The 26,133-nt window shown below is 39.3% G+C and overlaps 1 protein-coding gene across 4 annotated transcripts in view; it reads right to left on the bottom strand.

Moving 5' to 3' along the window:
• Nucleotides 1-26,133, bottom strand: part of znf516 (zinc finger protein 516) — a 67,922-nt gene that overhangs the window by 9,172 nt on the left and 32,617 nt on the right. For all 4 annotated transcript variants that reach the window (XM_069194973.1, XM_015357154.2, XM_006635668.3 and 1 more), the window contains exons 2-3: nt 12,904-14,976; nt 892-2,355 (exon numbers count right to left, since the gene is read on the bottom strand). In XM_069194973.1, coding sequence (XP_069051074.1) covers nt 892-2,355; nt 12,904-14,785 — 3,346 coding nt within the window. In that variant the 5' untranslated portion in view covers nt 14,786-14,976. The remainder of the gene's footprint in view (nt 1-891; nt 2,356-12,903; nt 14,977-26,133) is intronic.

Here is a 26,133-nt window from a genome sequence, read left to right as displayed (position 1 = left end):
GATTGTGTCATCCGCATAGGGTCCGGAAAGAACTGTTCGTTACACAACCAGGCTGCACTGACAGAGTCGCGGACCCTTGGTCATACCACTAGCTCACCACAACTGGGATTCCCCAACCAGAGAAGCGTTAGTGAGTCACTCTTTCAATCAGCGGCACATCTCCTGTCACATGCCCTACCTGCCACTGTTCAAGCCTTAGACAGCTGGCAATTCCACATAACTGGAGATTCCTAATCTATAAAAAGATGCAACTGCATAAATATTATTCTTCATTGTTACATATTGTGAAATTGCACCCTCTTATACATATACACATGGACAACTAGAAAAACTAGCCTATGTATTTCACATTGTCACTTTAATAATAAAGGTGACAACAGAGAAACCTATTTTGCCAATAAGAAGTTCAAATGAGCTCTTCCCCGCTTCATTTCACATCTATGTCCGAATGTACTTAAAATTAAAATCGCTTTTCACTACCTGCTGCACTCCCTGACCATATTTGCACCTTGTTCTAAGAATCAGAGGTCAATACATATACAGTATCAGGATATATATGTTAGCAGACAACAAACTGTTAGCTATTGAGACTACTGCCATGACCCTGACTCCCTCCACCTGTGCTTATTTTGACGGGACACAAGTGTTAAATGGCATTTGGTTAGCCAGCTGTCCAAATAAAAACATTCTGTGTGCGACTGTTCACTGGCTCCAGCTGAATTGGGGTGAAGGTTACAACTCTGTTTTCGGCTCAGGGTTAACACTTCAGGTTACGATTAGTCCTGGCATGAGCACAGAGATCTGTGCACAACCCAGAAGATTCATCCTGTGGTGTTTTTAAGGAGACTTATGGAGGACAAGCAATCAAAGCCGGCTAATGTTCCACCTTACCTGTCTGGTCCAGCATGGGATTGTTGGAGCCCCAGCGATGGTAGAGGGTGGCTAGGTCGTGAGTGTTGCAGTTCTTCAGGAAACTCAGGATGTCCACAGATGTCTCTGGTCCTTCTGACAGCTGCTCCTGCTTCATCAGGATTTGCAGGGAGGGAGATCCTGGTGCAGCACCACTGTGTGTCTGCGAGCCGCCCAGCATTCGTCCACTCGTACTGTAGCCTTCTATGGCACGGGCATCCCCCCTCGGGTCTCGCTGTGTAGATGTAACTGGGGTGATGTCTTGCCTGTTCTTCTGCTGACCTTTTAAAGGGGAGTGATACGACGGGGGCTGTGTGGAGAAGGCTTTGGCCTTCGTGTGCTCAGACAGGCCATGCTTGGTAGAGAGCATGAAACCCAGTCCTTCTGGTGGGAGCAGGTATTTCTCCATATGCCTGCCTCCAGACTTCTGGTTTCCCGGAGGCCGCTGAGGCGCCCCGACATTCTTTTCAAAGGCTCCGGCAGGCGCGACTTTGGGATAAATGTCCACCTTGGGCCGGACGTGCCCTGCCTCGCCATGCTTGCTGCAGTTGCCCTGGGGGTTGCCGGGTTTGTGTTTTTTGATATGATGTAGGCCTGAGACGTTGGGGCCTGCTTTATCTGCGGTACAGGAATCTCGGCCTTGGGATGTGCTGGGCTGGCTGGAGCAGGCCCTGTCCTTTGGTGTTTGGGAGCCACTTTGCTGCGGAGGCCGTGTGCGGGTGATTCTGGGACCTGGAAGAGGCTGGCATTCTTTCCCATCTAACACTGGAGGAGGCCCCGTGCGTCTCCGCTGGCTCAAGAAAGCTAAACTCTCCTTGGGGCCTTTGAAGCCATTTTTCTGGACCCACTTTGGAGCCATTTCATTGCTGCTAATCTTGTGTGAAATTCTTTGGTGCATCCACAGGACCTCTGGGTAACAGGTAGTGTGAGGACAGTACAAACACTGGTGCCTAACCAAAGCATTCTCCGCAGGTGAGGTAGATAGGTCCTCTGTGACGCTGTCGCTGCTGCTCTGAGGTTTGGAGCATGTAGAGAGATTTAAAGGGGTGGTGTCATTCTCGTCTTGTAGTCCACTCTCTTTCTCATGCCCTGATGACTTGCCTCCTTCGACAGGTGGCTTCTCTGATGACCTCTGACCAGCACTTCTCCTGAACTCAGCCTGACCTGGCCTGGGATCAGTCACTGCCTCCTTGAGGCATTTGTAGAAGTCCGATGGGTCACAGGGCTGCTGGGCAATCTTGGAACTCATTTTGGAACACCTTCCATTCTCTCCCTGGTCACGCAGCTTGCTCTGTGGCGAAGAGCCATGACTGGGTTCCACTTCTGAAATGGCGAGCTCATTCACGAAGGGCCGGCTGGCCACATGCTGATCTTTCATGTGTGACATAAATAAGGAGGATTCCGTAGTAGTAAAATCACAGTGGCTGCAAGTGTATGGCTTTTCATCTGTAAAAGACACAGAGGCACAAGAATCAACATATTGACCCTGTGTGCATATGTGTATGCATGCATATAAATTAATACAGTTTCACAAAACACATTAAATTGTGATTTCCTTTTTAAGCTTCTCAATGACTCTCCAAACATCGTCCATATAAAACTATCCCATTGTTTTGTACTGTTTGCTAATATAGCATGATATATAGTAGAATATTATGTATTGAGATCACAGCTTTAGGCCATGTTAATTTCCCTATCTGCCGCTAAAGGAACTGAAACCTGTCCACCTTTCAGAAACCAGCAGAAAAACATTCTCAGACCCAGCAAATTACACACTCACTTGCTGCTATTTAAACCTGAACTTAGAGGAGATTGATAACATGGACAATACATAGACTAACAACATTCACAAACACTCCTGATTAGGATATCACAGGTGATACAACAAAACATGACGTTGCTATTGACAATATTTACTGTATTGTTACAATATTTCCATTTAATTTAAAATGTATGTGTCTCAAGTTTTGGCAATTGATTTTGTCTGCTGCAAATTATGTCACCTTTATTCACTCTCTTCATTGCCCATCAATAAATCATGTTATGACAATGTGAGACTTGGAGTTCAGATAAGCATGTTACAGTACATGTACATCCTATCTTGTTTGGAATACCATGTCTCTGATGTCTAGGTAGGAAAGACTCAGCCTTCTTCTTAAGAAAATGTAAAAACTCTCCTTGTTGGAAGTGTTAGTCACTCTAAACTGCAGTTACACTTCATAAAAACTTCAGCAAGAAAAATAATACAAAATATTGATACAAGTTCATATGCATTCAATATGATCAGCTTTTATGTACAATAACTTTGCATTGTTTCCTGGACCTAATTTAAAGTACTGTTTAACTGCTATCCCAAGGACTTTAGAGTCAAGCAGAGAGCTCTAAAGTACTACAATCAAATATTTCAAAATCTGTTGGACTCAGAGCAATGTAACACAGGAGACTGGCTTAAGGCAGACCTCTGGGTCACACACTTTGCTCCATGCTCTCCAAACATGAAGCTATGTGTGTACGGGTATTAATGACGGAACAGGTACAGCACTGACAGTACTGTAACTCCTGAGAAAAGGGGCTTTTTGAGAACAGGTGAGGAAATCTTCATAAAGCAACTGTTAACAGCAACTGGAATATACTTTAGAATTGCCTATTTTCAACTCACGGAGTTTCATTTCAGTGCAGTACGGAACAGTAAATAAAAAGAGAACAATAGAATGAGAGTGAAAATTTCATTACTCTCAAGTACAAAAATAAAACAATTGTGTCAGGGTCAGTAGGGAGGGGGAGGCTGGTGTCTGTTTTTGACAGAGCATTGAAGAAGAAGCCAAATATAGCTCCTAAAATTCTCATAATTACTGGGAACACAACAAGGGAATTTAAAAATTAACATTTACATTTTCATTTCATTTTGAACATTTCATATCCAAAATACTACAATAGGTTATATGGTGACAATTCTGAAAGTAATTTCCACTGTGATGATACAAAAGGTTCAGACAAGATGGAAAACCTTGTCTGGACTACATTCCCCAAAAAGCGTCTGGCCTCAGTCACCTGACCAGTTACTGTGAGACAACTGGTCAGGTGATAGTTTAAAAAGAAGGAAGTAAGGGCTTTCAAGACTGAGTTTGCTCTGTTGTCAGAGGGATAAAGAGTCGGTCCTCTGTGCACAGCGTCATCATTTGAGAGAGACTGAGAAACTGTAAACTTGTTCAAAGAGAAACTTATTCTTGAAACAATTATGTAAAGAGTTTGTTAGAGACAAAAATTTGAAAATGGTAAACAGTTAAGCTTCCGGTTTTGATAGACAGGGATGTAAAGAAGTTAACTAGCCGCTCAAAATGGAGCTAGGTTTTCATTTTGTGTTCTCTGCACTTTAAATAAACTGCAGTTCTTTACGGCATTACGGCAGCATTTCTGTCTTTTCTTGGACGTGCCTATTTTAAAGATTAGTGTGAACAGTTTAAGGAGTGCACTGTAATTCGATTTGGGAAACTTTCTTTTCTTTATTTGATTTTGTTTGAAAATACTACTTTTAACCGCAGTGTTTTCCGATATGAGTTGGCTACACAACGGTTTATGAATTCCTCACTAATAAAAATCACAAAATAATTTTGAGGGGTCCTAACAGTTATAAGGGAAGTTTGGTAATTTAAAAAGTAACGGTAACCTAATTAACCGAACCTGTACAGTGACCAAGTGTAGTTTACATCTGATACTGAACCTCAGTTCTAATAAAATGTGATGCTGAATCATGGCCAGCAGATGGTAGCATTACACCGTATCTCCCTTCTGTTCTTGGAAAGTTGATTAAAATCTTAAGATACTTAGTATCTTGTTGTTAAACATCTTCGTACAAGAAGAAACACATTTTATTTGTATATATAGTTCCCACTGATAGTGAAGTTTTCTAAGAGATCCAAGTCTGTTCCTTTCACACAATGGTTCGGTAATGCAATAAAGCATGCATAAAAAATATTATAGTTGAAACTAATTTCCAGGAGAAAAAAAGATACATTTGATTTTGATTACTCTATGGATGGTCAGAAATCACTTTCTATTGTAGAATTAACACTTTATGATAGTATGTCTGAAAAACCGATAGTCTTAATAGGCGTTTATTCATTTACAATAAATTAACCAACATGCATTCTCAGCAGTGAAAACAGATTTAAACTGAATTAAAGAGCGTGTTTATCTTCTTCTTCTGTATTCCAGTACAATACAATTTAAATTCAAATGTCTTCAGTTTTAGCTCTTTCAATGGCAATTTTCCCCTCTATGGACTTCATGGGGACATTAGATACTATTAACATATTCTTAAATATTCCGCGCGCCAGCAGTTTTTCACTGAATGAGACGAAAGAGTCTGGCCGCTGAAATACGGATCAAGACTAAACGGAGCAGTGCCGTTATTTACCACATGACGGCGATCTATATCATTTTGTCTGTGAAAGTGAAGAACAGCTGCTAAAGAGCATCAGAAGAATGCATGACACTCACATTTACTGTAAAACAGGGCCTGGGAACAGGGCTTTCTACACTTACTGAGTCCTTCAGGAATATAGCTATTTAAATACTACAAATCTCTACGCCTTTTTTTTCTACTGTAACAGATGGGAAACAACTCTGCAGAATTTTTCAGTAACCAAGCAGACTACCATCTGTTTTTAATTTGGGTGCTTTTAGTTAAGCTGTAGCAGCTAATACTGAGACCGAGCTGTGTTTCAAAAGGGCATCAAACAGAAGCTTGCAAGTATCCTAAGCAGATAACTGTCACTTTACCAAGTCCCTTGAAAAGTCAATGGAGAAATAATTTTAGGTTCACAACAGACAAATTGCTGAACAGTGCTGTATCACTACGCTTTCCTGGGAATGGTTTCAAACAAGAGGAGGCCACTTAGACTATCTAGCTTGTTTGGTAATTGCTAGCTAATTGATCTAAGGATGTCATCCAGCTGTTTCTAGAAAGATGCCAGAGTAAGGATTCAACAACATGACTGGGTAGCTCATCCCAGACTCCCACAACCCATTGGGTAAAGATGTACTGCCTGTTCTTGGCTTCAAATGCACAATTTGTGTTCCACTGTTTGTATTCTGAAAACGTCTGCTGGGTTGAATGCCTTTGCAGATTTTAATACTTGCATTAATAATCAGGTGCCCTCATAGTCTTCTCTTGTTCATGACTACAAATGTTCAGTTCCTCCAGCCTGTCGGTGTAGGCCACTGCTTTAATCCCTGGAATCTGTCTGGTTGCTCGTCACTGGATGGATTTCAGATCAGCAGTGTCTTTTCTATAATGTGGTGACGGAACCTATACATTCTTCAGCATTGCCTCCCTTGGTGATTCAAACATGTACACTGCTGAGAAAAAGGGAGTATATCTTATAGACCCCATGGAAAGTTATAATGATCATTCATTCTCTGAAGTGCATTACAATTAAAAGCAATGGGTTATCCTGTCCAGTCGTCAGATTACACCTACAGTTTGGTTGGTCTGACGCAGTTCGTAGGCTGTTCAAGTTTTGCAATATTGGTGTTTAGGTATTTTCTAATGCAAAGCTGATTGCAAATAAATATCATTATCTTAAAATGAGATTAATTACAATATACATTTGGAAGATTGACATACACTCTATCCAACAGTGCAATAGAAATTATTCCAACTGGCATTGTCTGTGCTCACTAATCTAACACAAGAAGGGTATATTTGGATGTTATGAACACAGTTACAGCACACTAATTCTGCCAAGTGAAGCAATATTTTGTGTCCCACTGATAAGGACACCACATGCTATCTAAGGGGTTGTGTTAATTTACGGGCACTTACAGTTATATGCTGTACACAATTTTATTCCTAAAATTAAACAAAATCCTGCATATTCAAATAAAGTGACCTGAAACACCAAGTTCAGGTCTTGCTTGGTACAAAGTCCTGAGACCGCTGCCTATTGTGTATCTGCACTAGCTGTACATCCATGTTTTTGTTGTCAGACTTGCCAAGAAACGGTTTAACACCTTAGCTGTATGCTTAAGGAGATTATTTGTCCCATCATGACTAAAATGTCGATGAACACCAAAGAAAGAAAATACCCCACAGTAGGAAAGTGACAGAATTTCTCCCTCCCTGTAATTTACTGTCACTTTCACGTTGCTTTGTAAAGCTGGAACAACTTAATCAACAGTCAAAAGGCATAAATGGATTTCTAAATTCATCTTGTGCCCCCGTGGTTCAACTGAAAAGCTCAGTATAAATAACACATCCTTTAATATTAAACCTGAGAAGCAGAGCTCTTCAGTATCATCTGCTCTGGATTTAGACACAAGCAGTGGGCTTACTTAATGTGAGTTTTCAGCAGACAGCGATGTGCATATCATTGTTCTTTCAATTGTAAGCACTGTAAATAGCCCTTTTTAACACTTACAACATACAATTAACTCTCGCTGAAAAGCGCAAATGATGGCTTTTGTCTGGGTAAATGCATTTCTTATCTTTTATTAAAACTAAACACGCAAAGACCTCAGCCTGAGGATTTTGATTTGAAAATATTTGACTACAGAAAAACAGCATAAAGCCTTTCATCTGTCTATGCATTAAGACAGTATCTTCTAATTATTCTGTGAAAGACACTGTCAAATAACAGCGACAAATATACAGTGACAATACACATTGTATAATTCTAGAAACATATGTGCATAATCCAGACATATATATTTTTATTAGTCCCAAAGTAGAAAACAATAAACTGAGGAACACGATCACGTTTGTAGTTTGTTTCATGTTTGGGACATCAATCGAATTATGTCTGATCAACTTTTAAAATTGCACTACAGGACAGAACAGAAATGCAATAACAACCCAACAGATCTGTATAAAGTCAGTGGATTATTATTTACTTGGCCTTTTTAGCAAGTCTATTTGTACCAATGGCCTTACTGAAAAGTAAAAAATTACTTATTATTCACCGACATAATGATGTGCAATTTAATATTATTTGAGCATTCTTACTTTGATGTAAGCCAACACAGTTTGTTCAAAACAACTGGTTCAGAATTAATTTACACAATTTGAGCCAGACTAAGGTAATGCAGAACAATATTGTTCATTGCTGTTAGTAATAGATGGTGTGTCGAAGAAATGATTATTATCCTCCACCTTCTGAAAAGACTAAGAATTTCTGAGATTCAGAATTCTCATCCCAAAGGATTCCAAAATACTTCTTCACAAAGGAGGTGGCCCATTTCACCCAGCACTGAAGTGTACCAGCAGCCCCACTCCACCACAGGGAGACCTAAATTAATTGAGGCAGACTGTTCAAGCCCAGAATGGGATTTAGCTCGACACCTGGGTTAACACTCCTAATCCTATGAACAGTGCCATGTGATCACCAAGTAGTCATTTAATATTCACAATATTCAAAATCATAACATTTTCAATATTAACAGCTCATTCAAAGGACAGTGCCTCCTATAATACAGTGTCTCCATTCTGGGGCATTATTTAATGGAAAACAGCACCCCCTACTAGTCCCTGACATTAATTACAGCAGCAACCTGTCCATCCCAGCCTGAATCTAGTAATAAGCATTTCAAGATAAACAATCTATGAAACATGTAGGACCTAAACTCTTATACAGTGGTATAATGCAGAATGACACAGTATTGTTCATCACCTCCGAGTTACTGTAGACAGAGTTATTCAAGTTGTCACTTGCCTTGATTTTGAACAGTGGTGGCATGTCAGCACCCACCAGGTTTAAGAAAAGGCTGTTCAACACACTTCACACCACCAGAACATGGAGCACCACAATACCAAGGAAACACTACTCTTTTTTCTTCTCAGTTTTACTCAAGTCACCAGCTCAGAACTCACAAAGTCCTGCAATGTAGTATTTCCTAGGCAACATTTGACTGGAAAAAAAATCTCTGGATCTGAAAATCTCTTTTAATTATTATTCACTATTTCATCTAAAATATGTACAAGTTTGTTTGTATGAGACTCTTCAGCAGGATATCTGGTCTGGAGATTGCTTGGTTTAATGGCATGATGATTAAATTTAAAACCTCTCAATCAATAGGCTATTGAAAATACTCTTTATAATGAATGGCAATAGATGATCAGTATCTACTGCATCTTCCTTCTTTAAAGATCATTTAAGTGACTCCTGTTGTAAATGAAACATCCAGGAAAAGTGTTTTTTTGAAAAATGCAGCGTGCAATTTTCCACTGTGGGCTAACCATGTGCAAACTTTCCCCTCTAATTCATTTTCATTAAAACGGGCATTTTGCCCACAGTAAGAGGAAAAATATATTGGATTTCAAACATCTTTGTCAGCTGAATTATTATTTGTTTTGCTATTGTTTTTAAAACATTTTCAGTTGTATAATATTGTCCTCTACATACAAGGCAGGATAAGGCAAAGGGAATGACACAGGAATGACATTTAATATTCTTCACCTCATTTCAATATTATTTTCAGTTGTATTATATTGACACTGTGTACATTTTATGATAAGGTTTTCAGAATATTTTTATATTAACCACCATGGTCATACCACTGTGACCACGGTACAATACAGATTACTATGAATTTATAATTTATCATTTCTTTTTCATTGTATAAAATAGCAGTCAGAACACTGCATGTGCCTACAGTATCTGCTATATACATATTTACACCTAGCATAAACCAGAAACCCAGTTGTGAGTGAACTGGAACCTGGGGGGCAAATATACTGTACATGAGGAACATTATATGACAAGCATATCAGAAAAGCCTGTCTTGCACATCAATGATAAGAAATTTTAAAAAGTGAACTGAAGAGTTTTTAGAAACGTGATATGCATAATAACAGAATATCAAGTCTGTGCAAGGACTGGGGTCAGGCCAAGGAAAGTAGAGGTCACAGCATCGGCCTCAGGTCTAGCTGTCCAAAAAGGAGACAAATTCCACCTGTTTCACAATGTCCATGCCTTAGATTAATGGATTTTTTGTATATGAAGCTTTATCCCTTTAGAGTGGTGGCTCCCTGCGACAAAAAGTGTAGAAATAGGTTTCCAAGTGCACTTGAAGCTCTTTTTCTCCACCAGTTATATTTCAGTGGAATTGCTTCAACAGTGGAACTGTTTCATATTTACTATATTAGCAACTGCACAGGTGAACAATGGCTTAGAAACAACTTTCAGAGGGGTACAAGCTCTATTTCTTTTAAATGAACTGCACGAGCCAAACTGTTCCCATTTAAAAAAACTGACAATTTGGTGTGCACCAATCCAACTTTTTTTTTTTTGTAGGGCAGATTACAGTACTTCAATATATTGGAGGTGAGATTTTGACCTGGCTAGGTGGAGAGTCATCACGAATGAAACACAAAATAAATGTGTCTCCTAGCTCTGCTACAACAGAACAGACATAAACAGCACCGACTGATAACAGCCTGAATGACATGCAGGGCCTGACACAGACGTACATACAGAAACCCACTGCTAATACTAAGTGAAACATTGACAACTGGACAGTCTCGCAGCTCAGTGGGGAGCTCAGTTTTAATCAAGACTCTGCATCACTTGCCCTTTTTAGTTCCCTCCTGTACATCAAGTGGTGTGAGTGAAAAGTTGTTGTTTTTTTCCAGAAAGAGACGTTGAACAGTTCTAAAAGCTGACAGCAGAAAGTGTGTTTGTAGGTAGGGTTAGCCGCCAAGGAACCATTTTAAAAAGGGAATTTCAGCACAGTTACAGACAATCAACATACAGTATACCATACAACTCATCCATCCATTTTCTAACTGCTTCATCCCGTTCTGGGTCATGGGGGAGCTGGAGCCTATCCCAGCATCTCAACCCCAGGGCCCCAGTGCTGTGAGGCAGACACATTAACCACTGCACCACCATACCTCCCACATACAGTCTTAGTAAATCCAACAACAGACTCTTTTGCACAGGAATTAGGAAGACCAGCGAGTACCACACAATATGACAGAGATGGAGTGAAATTTATTGAAGAAGCTGACAACAGTAGTTCTCTTTATCTGTCCTTTCATATCCTGGGTCAATTACTTCTCATAATGTAAAAGAAATAATCTTAGATCTATCTTTGACCTGCACACTTACTGTAAAAAGAGCGAGAGTGAAAACAACGAACACTGAAATAAAGGAGGTTTTATGAATATCCCAACGTGCAGCTGGCTCTCAGTACATTGTCTAGATCTGTTTCATGAACACTGAATCCACAGTCTGCTGTGTCATGTTTCACCACTGGGTGTCTCCTGCTTCCACTGTTCAAAACATTGCATTCACTTCAGGAGAGAGAACTGACAAAAGGCATTTCACAAGCAACCAGATGCAGATGTAAATCTATCAATTGCACAGAACAAGAACTGGGTATTCAGATGTCATTGAAATAGACATTGTCTTTGATAAACATGTGCCATTAAGCTTAGAGACTTGATTTAAACTCTGAAAATACATTGTGGAATAAAAATATTAAAAACCCCATGAGGATTAAAAAAGTTACCCAACCACCTTGCCCTTCACGGTGAATGTCAATATTACTGTTTCCTGGAATACATGAATAATACAGTTATTCTTTCTACTTCTTTCACAAGCTAATGGTACTAATTAGGTTTGTAGAATGTTTTTCATGCCTGTCTACATCTTGATATCAAGGGCTACAAATATAATGCAAATTCCAACAATTCAGCTGAGCATAATTGCTAGTATTCATAATTGCTAGTACTACATAAAAGACCCTTGTATTATGTTGCACAGACTTCGTTATAAAAACCATCCACTTCGTATGCTGGCTTTGCAATTCTAATGAATGTCTCAGAAGCTGCTCGATACAGAAGCACTCACATTTAGAGTCCTTCAATTAAGCAAGCCTTACAAGGCTCCATTGCCGAGTGCGAGTATTTTTAGTACAGTGTTTTTCTTGCTATGCATGTGTCACATATTTGGGATTCAGTGTCAATGCTCTGATAACCTGCTACAGACATGTGAATGGAATAAAATAGCCATTTAGCTACAAAGCCATTGGTCACTTGATGTACATGTGATTTTGATACTACCGTTTGATACTACTTTCATATTCATTTTCTTTGGACTCCCCTGAAAAGAAGCGTCAACCTTTCTGGGAAACTCAGTTCTTTAATTATACAGTGGTTCACCTGTTTGTTCCCAAATCTGTGAGAACTGCTATCATAAAAATTAAATTTAAGATGTCAGATTACAGAAAAATATAGTTATTGTTACTTTTTAGCCCCTTTAATAACTCTGGTTGTTATTAATCCATCTCAGTTCAGGCAAGACGAAACCAAGCTTGTCAGTTATTAATCTTTAATTCACATCGATCAGAATCTTCAAAATCCCGATCCCAGCAACTGAAGGTAAACTACACTTGAGAAGTCGATATGAAGTGTTGTGGTAGCTAATCCATCACATTCACTAATTAAATGTCATTAAATTAAATTGAATTGACTCATTGTCAGGTATAACATCATTTGTTGCTCTCTACGCATCCATAAACTTAAAAGCTTAGTAGAAGATCACAATAAAAACGTTTCTGCAAAATAGTACAACAATGTACAATATTTAAGATTTCTGCACAGCAGTGTATACAGCATCTGTAAGGTATACTCTGTGTCAGCAGCTTTTCAAATGCATTAATATTGTGCAAAATTACCAATTCAAAATACTTTATTCATCCCCAGGGGGGCAATTTAAGATCTATAGCTAAAAAATGAATAGCTGTAAAAGCTTCATTAACATATTAGTACACATATAATTTTAGCATAAATGAAAAACAATTCATAGCCTTTAACATACATATTTAACACTGTGTGGCAACAGACAATAATATGATTGGAAACTGAATAGTCCAGTACTAAAAAGGCAGCTTTGTAAGCAAGGTGTGTCAATGATTTAAAAACCAAAATAACAAACTAGAAATCTCACACCCTACTCAAAAATGAACAGACTGAGAAACGCATCTGCTGACCTGGAGACAGTGGCTGTGCCCCCTCTTCTGAGGGGTCCTCTGCGCCGTCTTCGCCTGCAACAGACGCTGGTGAGCCCTCGGTGATCGAAGCTGAGCCAGGGGAGCTGGGCCGGCTCACTGAGCCTGACTCCCCATCGCTGGTAGATCCACACCGCTCCCCCCGTGAGGCCCTCCCACTCTCACTGCTGCTCCGGGTCTCCTTGCGGTGAACCCGAGAGTGCAGCACCATCTGGTGGTAGGTGCGGAACACCTTACCGCACTCGAAACACTCTGTGTTCTTGTTCTGCGAGGACCTTCGGCTCTGGCGGGACGAGGGCCGGTAGTCAGAGTCACTGAGGCTCTCCGGGCTGAGGTCTCCCGGAGAGGCGTAGCTACACTTCTCTCCTCGTTGGTGAGTGTGGCTGCTGCCACTGCTGCTGCTGCAGCTGCTGCTGCTGCTGCTGTGATTGTTGGTGCTGCATCGTCTTTTCCCGCTTCCTGAGCTGTGGGAGTCCGGCTCCCTCTTCCTTTTCTCCCGCCCCACAAGAATGTACTCTCCCTTCTCCCGGTCGTACGCCACATCTGCATCAGCCAGCACTTCATCCCATCCGAAGTACTTGCCATTCTCCGAGACTTCAGCCACTTTGCCCTTGGTGGCCAGCTGCCAAGCTTGGTAGCTACACACTGGATCGAGCTCTGGAATCCTTTTGCCAGATTTCCTGTCTGAGCTTTCTTCCATCACTCCAGAAGGTTGGAGATTCAGGCACTCCATGAAAAAACATTTTTGTGTGGTGGATTCTGATTCACTACTGGGTTTTTTCTTACCCGGCTGGATGGTCTCACTGTTGTGGCTGTGGACCTTTTCATGCTTTCTCAGGCTCTCCCGGTCATGAAATATGTTTCCACACTTCGGGCACAGCTCGTAGAGAAACAGCCCACTCACCATTGCCATCTCATCTTGAACTACATCATTAATGGTAGTAACAGGCTCCAGGTCGCTCTTCAGTTTGCTTTTGCTGCTCGTCTTTGGGCCGTGGGACTTCATGTGGTTCTTGAGGAACCAGGACTCCTTGAACCGGCGGCCGCAGATGTGGCAGCCGTGGTCAAAGGTGCCGACGTGCTTCTTCATGTGGGCTTTCAGAAACCATGCCTGGCTGAAGACCTGGCTGCACACCTCACAGGGGAAGTCCCCTTCACCGGCACCTTGCTCCCCTTTCACGGCTTCGCTCTCGACGGCCTCCCTGACAGGTGCCTCCACAGTGATGTGGACCTTCTCAATGTGGCTCAGAAGCTGGTCCTCCCTCAGAGCCTTGAAGCTGCACAGTCGGCACCGATAGGGCTTGTGAAAGACCTGGACGTGCTGCTCCAGCTCTTCCTTGTTGCTGAGCCTCCTCTTGCAGAAGGAGCACTGGAAGGAGGAGCCCTTTCCCCCTTCGCCGGCGCTGCCCGCCAGCTTCTCCTTCTTCACGCTCCTCAGCAGGATCTTGCCATCCTCATCCTTGGCAGCGCCGTTCATGATGCGGTTGCAGGCCGAGGTGCTCTTGGTGGGACTCGTGCAGCCGTCCAGGCCTTCGGAGACGCCGGCCTCAGCCAGCTGACCCTCTCCAACCTCCTCCTCATCGTGGCCGTGGCTCAGGGTGCCCATTTTGTGCGTGCGGATGTGGATTTTGAGGTTTCCTTTCTGCGACGCCCTGTGGTCGCAGTAAGGGCACTTGTAAGGCTTGTCGCCTGTGTGCTTCCTCATATGCTGCGACAGCGAGCTCTGGAAAGGGAAACTCTTGCCACAGATGTTGCAGGCGTAGTACAGAGACTTGTCTTCTTCAGCATCATTCCTGCTCATCTTGTTTCCTTCTGTGGAGGCCTCCTGGTACTCCATCATCTCAGTGTTTTCACTGGGATCCATGGCGACTGCGCTGCTGGCTTTCTGCAATGATATATGTAGCCCCACGGAAGGCAACGGATGTTTTTTTTTTCTTTTTCAGTCATACATTTTTTAAAGACATTTTCTTCAGAAATGTCATTATCAATCTTCTTTTTTTTCCCTGTGCAAGTCAGGATGAATCACCAACAGGCACACATCCTCAACGCTCAGACCTGTAAAAAAACAAGAGAAAGAAAAATATCATAACAATACTTCCAGAAACCACAGCGAAGATTGAAATCCATGTCTTCTCAGGATTGCTGACTACTTATTATTTCCAAAAAAAAAAAGAAGTACAGTGTTTCCTTTCTTGGGCTGTCCTGTAGTTTTTTTTTACATTTGTGTGCATGGAAAGGAAGTGAACATATTTAGCACATCATCCTCATTTATAAAAAGGCAGCATGAATGAAATAAAAATCCCAAAGAGAAGGCTAAAGCTCACTCTCATTTAATAGAGTTTTGATTGTGCTGAGGAGCACACGTTATAAGATTTATCTGTCTCAGAGAAAAGCGCAGCATGGGTTGGTCTAAGGCTTTTAACAGAAACAAACGACTGCAAACAGTTAGTCCTCTGCCAGGGGCCAGAATCATCCTGAATATGCTATCACAGTGACTGCAAAAATAATTCTGCATACCAGGCCTCAAACTGCCCTTTAGAATCTCAATGCACCCCTCAGAATTTCCAATACCCACTACAAACACTGACCGCCTCACTGCTGAGCTGGATAAGTAGATACGTGCACTACTATTCTGATTTACAAATTCCGGTGAATCAATAAACTTGTCCATTATGTACAGTCACAAAGGAATTCAATCAACATACAGTACCTCTGCGACTCCACAGAATTCTGGGATATATAATTCTAAATGCAATGGTTTTCCTTGCTAAAATTTGTTGTTTTACCCAGAGACATTGCAACATTTCTTTAAAATGAATCTGTGCTCCATATACTGTACTTCAAAAACAGATCAGTTAAATAGAGGTAGTTTAATAATTAATTAATAGCGAACAATATTGTTTCAAGTGATATGTCTGTGACCACACAGTATACAATGTGCATAGAATACAATGCGTATAGAATTAACTGTTCATTAGAAGAATCTTGTGCTTAGAAATAAAACTATTTTTAAAAAGGAGCAGTGTGTACTATGCTACAATTTACAAAAAAAGGATAATATTCTCCAAGAATTTAAGGGCTTATTATTTCTCTTGGGAGTTTACGAGTCTCAGGTAAGTGAGTTATATGAACTGTAAATCAAAGTGCCTCAGATGCAACTCGCTGAATCAACACATTCACCAATCAGTGTAGGAAACAAAATTAATGTCAGCATGAATGCCTGCTGCAATGAAACACAAAGCTGAGATTCTAAGCACTTTCTTAACGTATTGTTCTCTCAGCTTAGGAGGGAAACTGTCAGACACATTGTCCCCATTTGCAAACTACATTGTAGCTGCATATCTCATTCGAACAGAATTTGCATTTCACAAATCTCAACTAGTTCTTTAGGTTGATGGCAACACTGAAAAACAGGACAGCACATAATGTACAGAATTCTAAACTAATATTGTGCTTATGTAATGATTGACATGCTTGACATGAACAACATAAGAAAATTGGTCACTGACACTTCTCACTCAGCATAATGGTATTAGACCATTTCAGTGATTAACCTAACTTTATTACATGAGTGATATAAAACATCACTCATATGTTTGTATTATCATGAACAGTATGAGACAACACTTGTATAGGTCACTGGAATAGATACAGTCTATCACTTGCATTCTGAAACCCTGCTATGAGATCAGATATCCAGTGTAAACTCTGGATTGAATGTGATTGTAAAACCCTAATTTAAACTCAACTAAAAAGAGACCTAGAACCATGCTCATGTTTGAACAAGTGCTTTTCAAGTATGTATGTGTATACAGTACATATACACCATGTTTGAGAGCCTCCTTCTCAGATTCTGCTTGTGAATTATTTAATTATGTGATAAAATATATTTAAGATCACAGTTTTAAAAAACAAAACAACATGCTATTACAGTATCAGTATGTTTTTGCTGACCTTTACAGCAATTGTGCACATTGGAATTTCTGTTATGAACTGCTTTGTATAATCAACAGAGGATAATTCTATTTATTTTCTGCTGTTAGCTATTACCTTTAGTTCACTGTACTGTGTTCATTTAATCCAAAGGTAAAAACATTTATTCACCTGAAAAAAATGTCAGACCCGGAACAAATCTAAGCTATGAAACCCCAGTACATACTGTACAACATCCCAAATAAAGACCCGATAATCTAGTCATTACTATAAATCAGTACTATGCCTAACAATGAAGGAAAATTCTAAGGAAAAAAACTGCAAATTTCTATATACAGTGCATTTCTTCCTGTTTATGAGCATGGTAAAATGGATTTAAATCAATACACAGTGTAATACAACATTGCTAAAAAAATCCATCACTTATCTAGATTATAATTACAGCAGATTCTGTGTGTATATTGTGGACTGCAGAATTAACATAAATTAGACAGTAATGATATAATGCAAATCTTACTGTGTTTTTAATGGTGGGAGATAATGTTTAACATTAAACATTTACAATTTTGTTAAAATTCCAGCTTCTGTTATTTTCTGGACTAATTTAATGTCCTGACAAATCTTCTTTTTACCACATATTGAAGGCATTAAAAACACAAAACATGACATTAGCTCCAAAACCAATTTGTGTTTTTAATGTTTCTCAATACAGTGTACAAACTTAAACTCACCACCTACATCATAGGGTTCCCCATCTTCTACAGAAAAAAAAACTATTCTTAAAACCAGACAGCCACAAATTCCTTTCATTAAATTTGCATGCATAAGCCACTTCACTAAAACTGATTACAGTTTAAACAGAGGCAGAAGTGAAACATAATTCTGCCTTTTGTAATATCTGGGGAAAAACTAATTTGGGTGATACTGCACCAGATCTTGTACCAGATCCCAGTTAGATCTCAGCGACATCTGTCTTACAGTCTATTAGATCAGCAAACCCACAAACTTAGACTCCTACTCATATTTACAGTCTTAGCAGAACTATTTTAGAAGAAAATTGGCAGCTGATGTCATTTTTTTTGTAAAAGAATCCTGCCACAATGCTGCCATTTGTAACAACTGGGTACAACCACTACAACTAAAATTAGGTCCATAAAAATGTGTGTCATGAGAAACAATTAAATGACTGAGTCTGTCTTTATACTAAGAATAGATTAAACCCCCCAAAAAAAACAATTTATTTCATTTTTGGATATTAATTGCAAGATAGAATCCACAACTGATATTGTACTGTTAATGCTGCTGCATAAATTGTTTGGATGAGTTCCAGCTCAAAGACACCGCTGAGCCCCTGTCACTGTTTCCACACTGCAGATCATAATGCATTTCACTGTGTCACTGCCGCGGCAGACGAGGAGGCTTTTATAAATCCCGCATCACAACAAATGATCTGGCATGAGGCATTATTCAAAATAGATCAGTTATGGATCTGGAAAGGGAGTGCGACATTTCTCTTGCTTGCTTTTCTGGAGCTCTGACTACATCTTACCACAGGCCAGCCTACAAATGATTCCCAACTTCTTCTTTTCAGCAAAGAAAATCAGACCTAGCTGAGGGAGCACTGGGACTGCACAAGCTTGAGCTCATGCTTGGTCAATGCCTTGCCCAGTTCAGGGGTTTGACTCCTACCTCTGGTCTTTCTGAGAGTCCTAAGGAAGCAAGTGTTAGTCTTCCTACTCATGGCTAGAGATTGGCCTCACAGACTTTAGTTCAGTATTGAGTCTGCTCCTGGCTCCTGGCTTTCCTTCCATAGCAGGTTGCTCTGAGTGGATCTACTGCTGTAGGCTTGGGCACATTTTGGGTCCCCAATACTATAGTGTGCAGTCTAATATCTTTACTGAGCTTAGCTGTGCTAATTCATACACGTTTCAAGGTTCTACTGCCTGTGTAGCTCATTCTTCAAGTCATTCTGCTGACAGTCTTAGAGGCACCATGTCCTTTTGAACCTGATGCTTAGGCATTAGTTCTTGGGCACACTTAACACCAACATATCTTGCTATGAAACTGGTACACCTTCATCACTGTTGGTAGCTCCTCTTCAAAATGAAAGAGAAGCATTGAACCAGGGTGATAGGAGTAACCTAGCATTCAGATCTATAGAGGAGATGCAAGGAAATCACATACATGTCCACCTTGAAACTCCCCATTCACCTTGATACATTTTGCACAGTAGAGACTGATCTTTCTTTCCTCTACTCGCTCTACTGTGGGGGAAAGGAGTGGTCATTGCACAGTACCATGGCAAACTGCCCAAAAGCCATAACAGGGATCCCCAAGAGACAGTCTTATAAGCTGCCTGTGTTTTAAACCATTGTAACATAATGTCAGAATAGATCACGCTTCTTTTAAATCCTAAACCGCTGTATAAATCTAAATCTAATTAAATACTACTGCTGGTGTCCCACTATTTATTTAATCATAAACTTCCCTTCTGAAAAGTAATGAAATACTTTTTTAAACACGTTTCCCAAATCTAAGTTTTCCATAATATGAAGAATTTCAAAGATCTACATAACAGTTAGAAACTGTTGTTGATATCCCTCTCATTTAAAACTGAAAAAATAGCCATGGAAACATAATCAGTACACATAGTGCTATTCAAACCTGAATTATTATTCTGAATTAATAATGGGAGCCCTGCTAACTATGTCCTGAATTGGTCTCAGGTCACCTTTTTGATTGTTAAGCATTATTGAATGCTTTTGGCACTAAATGTGTAGTCTCTTTACAAAATGAAGGCGATTTTTGTTTGTTTTTCTGAACTTGAAAAAAGTTCAAGTTAATAAACTGTTCAGTTACTCAATAGATCAGAATGCAGAGTTAAGCTCATCATCTACTAGGCAGTCACATGTTGTACAAATTAATGTGTAATAAGATTAACGTTGGTTTTAAGCAACACAAGAGTTTCTATGTCTGTGGTGATCCAACTTCATCAGTTTTAAAAATGCAATATTTTTATATTATGACAACACTGCCAGTAAATATATAAATAAAACAAAATGTTTAATACTAATTGTGGGATAATATGCTGTTTTGCTATTATTACAGAGATCTTCAGCCCAACACATAGAAAAGGAAAAAGTTTTCTTGAAAATAGCGATCACACCCTTTGAATCAGGATATCCTGACATTATCTGTTACTGTGTACAAATCAAAAGCTGCTGAAACTCCTACAGTAAATGTGTTTTGGAAAAAGAGATCCCTCTACACCTCTCTTTTCACAGTCATCAGGAAAACAAGACTGTGTATTCACTAGCCTTTTAAGATAAAGTCTTATATTAAGTTACTATCCACCATCCTAATGTGATCAGCTTTCAAAGAAGAAAGTACTACTGTATATTCAACAAAAAAGGGGGGAAAAAACAAACACAACCAAGCAAATTCCTTAAATTTATATGAACGCATGAGCACTGTTTTATGCAACTCTCCTAAATGGAATTAACAATTAGAGGCTTATATTCTATAGACTGAGCCCTGAATTGACTGTGTGAAGCCAGGCATTCTGCTTTGGAAGAGAGTAAGTACCAGTGATGACAGGGCCTCGGGGGCTGCCTATTCTGAGACCAATCAATAATCCATTATGAACAAACTCCATTTCCACTCTCGCATCAAGACGAAAGACAAAGAGACCCACTGTGTTCGCTACCAGAGAAAAAGAAAGAAAAATAATACCCAAAAAATGTTAAAAGAACCAAACATGGGTCAATGCATTCAGGAAAACATAAATCATGCTCTTTTTATTCAGTCTAATAAGGTCTTTCACCTCTTTTGTATCCTATATGAGAAAATTACACATCTAAAAATGTCTATATTTCAGTTCTCTGCTGGCACTGGAGATAAACGGTACTTGTGTAATTTTTCTTTACAGATTAGCTCTTAACAATTAAGACAGCATTACTTTACAGATGCTGTCATCCTGCTTTGAAAATTTCACTAGACATCATCAAAACTATTAATACATCATTAAAACTCATGCCCGAAGTGTTTCCTCTTTTCAGCATGGAATAAACCTTTACTTGTTCCTTTGTGTCATTAAAAGTAATTACATAATAATAGGTTTATATTTAATAATAACAATAATAAATGAAGCGTATTAACAATACTGCACAGAAAATAAGAATATGTTTAATTGTTTGCAAATTTAACATTTAAAATATGCAAAAATGAACAATTTTTTAGCTGTTACCATAAACTGCAATTTATTGATGTGCTAATTATTTTCAAAGGTTTATCAAAAACATCCTTATGAATTGGATGTATTGGAGAAGGTATACAGCAACAGCAGTTTCTAAGGAAGTGAAACACCACTGTAAAGGCCTACCTTAGTGCTGACCTATATACCCCCTGCTATTTCTTCTCTAGGCTCCATCAAGCAAGACCACAGAATTTTTCAAATTGAGCTGTGCTGACTGTTGTAATGCTAAGTGTATTGGGCTTCAATTTAAATAGCAAACAAGACATTATTTTAACGCTGTCCAATTCCAAACCACAGAAACCAAAAAAAAGAGTTGTATTTCTCTATTTAAATATTAAAGGATCTAGTGTTACTGCACTATGATTGTCTGACTGTTTCTTTTAATCCTACTGTATTGCTTTAATTAATCTTATTTTTTTAGATGCAAGGATGTAAAATGAATTAAATTGACTTAATCCCTCATTTCTTAAATTAAGTAAATTTCTTATTATACTGGGTATATACGCCTTTTAACTGGTTAGGTTGCAACCCAAAAGGTTGGATTAAATCAGAACTGCTCTACAGTACAGCAGCTTTCCAAGGTACAAGCGTTAAATTACTACCACTGCCGATACCTCAGGAAGCTCATCTGTGTGAAGATTAGAGAACATTCCCATCAACCATGATAAAACTGGTGTTTATTAGCACAGAGAAAAAAAACTGTGTACTCCTGTCTCTTCACATTACTAATCACTGGACCAGTCAATACACTTTAACATTTACATGGCTTTGACAAAAGTTCTTCTACATTTTTGGAATGGCCAAGTTTAAAGAAATGTTATCCTGTATATACACATTTTAATACGTGACAGGAACTTGTCTGATTCTGTTATTTTTAAGTTTATCTGCTGTCTGCTTTTCCTAAGATGCTTAATTGCATTTAGGATCATAAATTAATTAAATGTCCACATTTGGACCTGATTCTTTTGTGTGCCTTCCATATTTACAGTGTTTTAAGTAGAACTGGCATAAGAAAGATCCACATTCATTGTATTTTAAGCAAACTGATTCATTATATCATCCTTCCTCTGTCTTACATAATCATACAATCATGGTTCTTACACAATGAGATATTATCTGGTGAACATTTTTAATTTTGTTTAATTTTCTAGAACATAAATCAAATGCAGCATTTTCCCCACCCAACACACATCTCCACAATCACTAGTTCCCTCCTGCTTAGTCTCCTGCCAAAGAACTCCAGATGTGAAATCATATAGAAGCAATAAAGGCCTGACCCTGTGCCTCCACCATCCCCCTGGCATGATGAATCCAAGCAGTAGAAAGCTGCCCCATTTCAATAATATCTAGAAAGGCCAGGATCCAGTGATGACAGGGAAGGGAAGGCTCCCAGCAAAACACCAACAACATCTTTTTAGGCCCGATGAGATAAGCCAAACAGCACCACCTTACTACTGCTGTGAAAGGCCAAGACTGGAATTTCAGAGGAGCACCAGGTGCGAACAAGGAATATTCTTGTGTGAAATAATTGAATGTAGACGACATGTAAAAGGGCGACTAAAGCCATCCATGGACAAGACACACAATAAGAGATTGGGGACAAGTTCTACATTATAATATCTTTGGGGGGCCCTGCGCACTGTTGAAAAATCAATGATTGGGACATTTGGAAGCCAAATTTATATTCATCCATATGTTTTTCCAGGAAATTTCTTCCTCAATACTATTTAAATCCAATTAAACAGTAACAAAGGCTAAAGGCTGTCTAAAGGCCCTAATAGAAGATTAGATTTGTCACCTTAGCTGTTTAAGTTATGACTTTTATTCACCAGCATTATTTAAAAAACGATTACAAAAAATGTCGGTGCTCCAAAGTTTTTAGTTTTCTCTTGTGTGATTTTAAGAAATGTACTGAGTTTGAACTTGCATGCTACAATATCATAGTAAACCACGGTCTTTCCAAACTGTGTTTAAAAAGAGCAGAAGGCAAACTAAAAGACATTTCTGAATAACTGACTGTGTATCTAAAATCCGAAATGAAAAACAAAATATGCAGATTTCTTCCTCGAAAAAAAGGAGCTAAATCTGTTTCTTGTGCTAAGCTCCATAAATCTGTCTTTTTATCCTATAAACACAAAGATTCCAGTGTGCTGTGTATGCTTCCCAGTCCTGGATAAGACGAAGCAGTTCAAAGACAGTGAAAAGTGAAAGTAAAGCATGTTTTGGCCTGTCAGAGAGGTGTAATTTTTAACATATCACTTTCATTTTTATATCCATGAAATAACAAATCTAACCACAAGCTTACTGAACAAATATTTTTTTTTTGCAATTCATTACTTGAGTGTGTAGCTCCAGCATCTGTGAAACACAAATCTTCATACTGTAGTAAATGTGTCCACTTTTGGTAAAAAAGATTCCTGAACAAAAGTATCATGGCAGAACATTAAGGTTAAGGACCTAAATACATAAAACAGTTTGGTAGTTAGCAGGTATCAGCCTCAACAACATGGCTGGGCAAAGGGTCCCACACTGCCCTTTGTGTAAAGAAGAACAAATCATATCCATGTGGACTGCAAAGAAAATCCATTTGCTACTAAGCAAAGCATACAGATTCCTCTGGAAGATATTCTTTATACACATTCTGAATAACTCATTTATCTAGTCATGAGAGACAAAAAGGCATCTCAGCTCTTTATTAACCACTATTATATACTGTATATTTCCAGCTCAGGTAAGTTTTTTTTTCATTGTTACCAGTGTCAAACAGTGTATTCTTTAATCATATTTGTTTTTCAGAGAATCATAGTAAACATGTCATTAACTAGCAATATAAGTTTTAAAACAGACCAATACATGATAACCCTGCTGTATCACCTATTTTATGGTTAAAATGTAAAAGCCCAGGAAGTTATGTTATAAGGTGCCTTGACTCATTAAAGTACATCGTTTAATGTCAGTACCTCTGACTTCTTTAATAAATGAAAAGGATAACTGTATAAGGGCACGGTAACTGATCTAGCTAATGAAATCCAATATTTTGGGGGGAAGATAACTAGAAGATTTAACTTCCACATATTATTGTAAGAAGCAATAAATAACTTAACACATCAAAGTTTAAAGTTATAAAATTATAAGCACCATTAATTATCAAACTAGTAAGCTCTTGCCCAATCCTCCCTGGTTTGGACACAAGAGTGGAAATTGGAAATTCGAAACCTGGAACCATATTCTTCCAAAACCAACTGTGACTCCTGGGAAAATGAGCCTACTGTATGCAGAGCTGCTGAGAATAAGAATTTGTCAGATCCATTAATTGTCAGGGAATTGTGTTCTGGGTCCAAAGCAAGCATGAGCCTCAGAAGAAGAGTCAGTTAACTGTGACTGTGACATGTCTTCTCCCACTCTGCCAGGATGGGGGACCGGCCTACCTCATTGCTGGACTGGAACTCTATTGTGTTGATCACACAGGCTGTCAGAACACGTCATGTCCAGGGAGTAAGATAACAGCAGGGGTCTCAAACAGCTTATTGTGGACGAAGGGGTTTGGCCAGGGGAGGATTTGCACCACAAATATATTTGGATGTGAACAAAGGGAACAACATGCCAAAGAGTCAAAGCCATGCTGCCCAAAATGCGAAATTGTGCAATTATTGCAAATAAAAGGCTATTTTTTGGTTCTACAGCAGCAAAGGACAGAGACTGCAGGTGGTATGGTTGACTGTCACATTAGATTTTGTTATGAAAAGCACTGTGCTCTACTTATTAAACTGTTGAATCCCAATAATAATAACTAGTATGTTACAGAATTGTGAGACTTTAACCCCTGACTCCTGGTTTATGTGTTCTTTTATCAACTTAATCAAATTCAGAATTTATGACAAAGTTAGTATGTGCAGCAAAGTTTCAGTATGCAACATACCTTAAAACACTAATCAAATTGTGTACATTTGCAAAGCCTGGGAATTCTAGTAACTACCACACACATTTTTTTTTACTATACAATTTTACTTTAAAATTTGATCAGCTTTTTCAAACTCCAAAATTCCCAAATCTATGACTATGTGAAACACCTTGCTTTCAGAGAATGGAATTTTAAAACTGGTGGACGAACCGTGTGATTGAGCACAGTAGCATTAACTGTGGTACAGAACGTGTTGCAAGCCTTACAAAGAGACGACGGTCTCCACGCCAAAAGCCGAGGCATTCATTCTCTGTGGAAACAGCCTCTCTAGACACCACAATCCTATTCTACACAGCCAATTAAAATGGGACTTGAAAAGCAACCAGGAACTTTGACTGTGGAATGCAGCAGTTTACCCCGAGGCTAACAGACATGTCCAGAGTCTCACACATTGACAGCCTGAAGCGCTGTGTTCTTCGGATACACTTTTCCTTTTACAGTTGACCGTAAGTATGGTTGTTTAGCTTATTGCAACCTGCACAATCTACTTGTCGCAACCCAGGACTATCAAAAACCTTTGTGATACTTTTTCAAGTTAGGGCCCAACACTTTCCTACACATGGCTCCTGCCATGTCGAAGTTCACTTTACATTACTACCAGCATGCCTACTTTTAGATGTTGCCTCCCTCTTTTTCTTTTTCTTTATTTCCCTTTTTTGTAGGCAGTCATGTCTAACCCAAAGTGGAAGTTGCTGTTTATTGATTTGATAATAAGGGCTGCGGTCGCTTGAAAAGTACCAACTTTGGCAGCAGTTACACAATCGCTAACACAACAGTTGTGGGAGGGGGAGGTTCATCAGGCAGAAGGACATCAAAGAACTCAAAGCTTCCCTGGTTACCTGGAGTCTGTTTGCGCTCACTTATCTAGTGGTATAGATGCAAACAGCTTCACTTATAGTAATGGGAAACCTGTGACCTATAATGTTTCCTTTCCAGTTTCTCTTTTTTATTTCTTACACAACACACTAACCTCTGGCTGCTCCTCCGCTTGCTTGTTTGAGTAGATTGGTGTGACCTTTTTAGAACTAGAATTCCATTTGGTTAGGGAGCGTATCCCAGGCAG

Source organism: Lepisosteus oculatus, chromosome 10 (assembly GCF_040954835.1).
Source record: "Lepisosteus oculatus isolate fLepOcu1 chromosome 10, fLepOcu1.hap2, whole genome shotgun sequence".
Classification (NCBI taxonomy): Eukaryota; Metazoa; Chordata; class Actinopteri; order Semionotiformes; family Lepisosteidae; genus Lepisosteus; species Lepisosteus oculatus.
The sequence above is the reverse complement of the archived record's forward strand: the minus strand, read 5'-3'. Positions and strand labels throughout refer to the sequence as shown.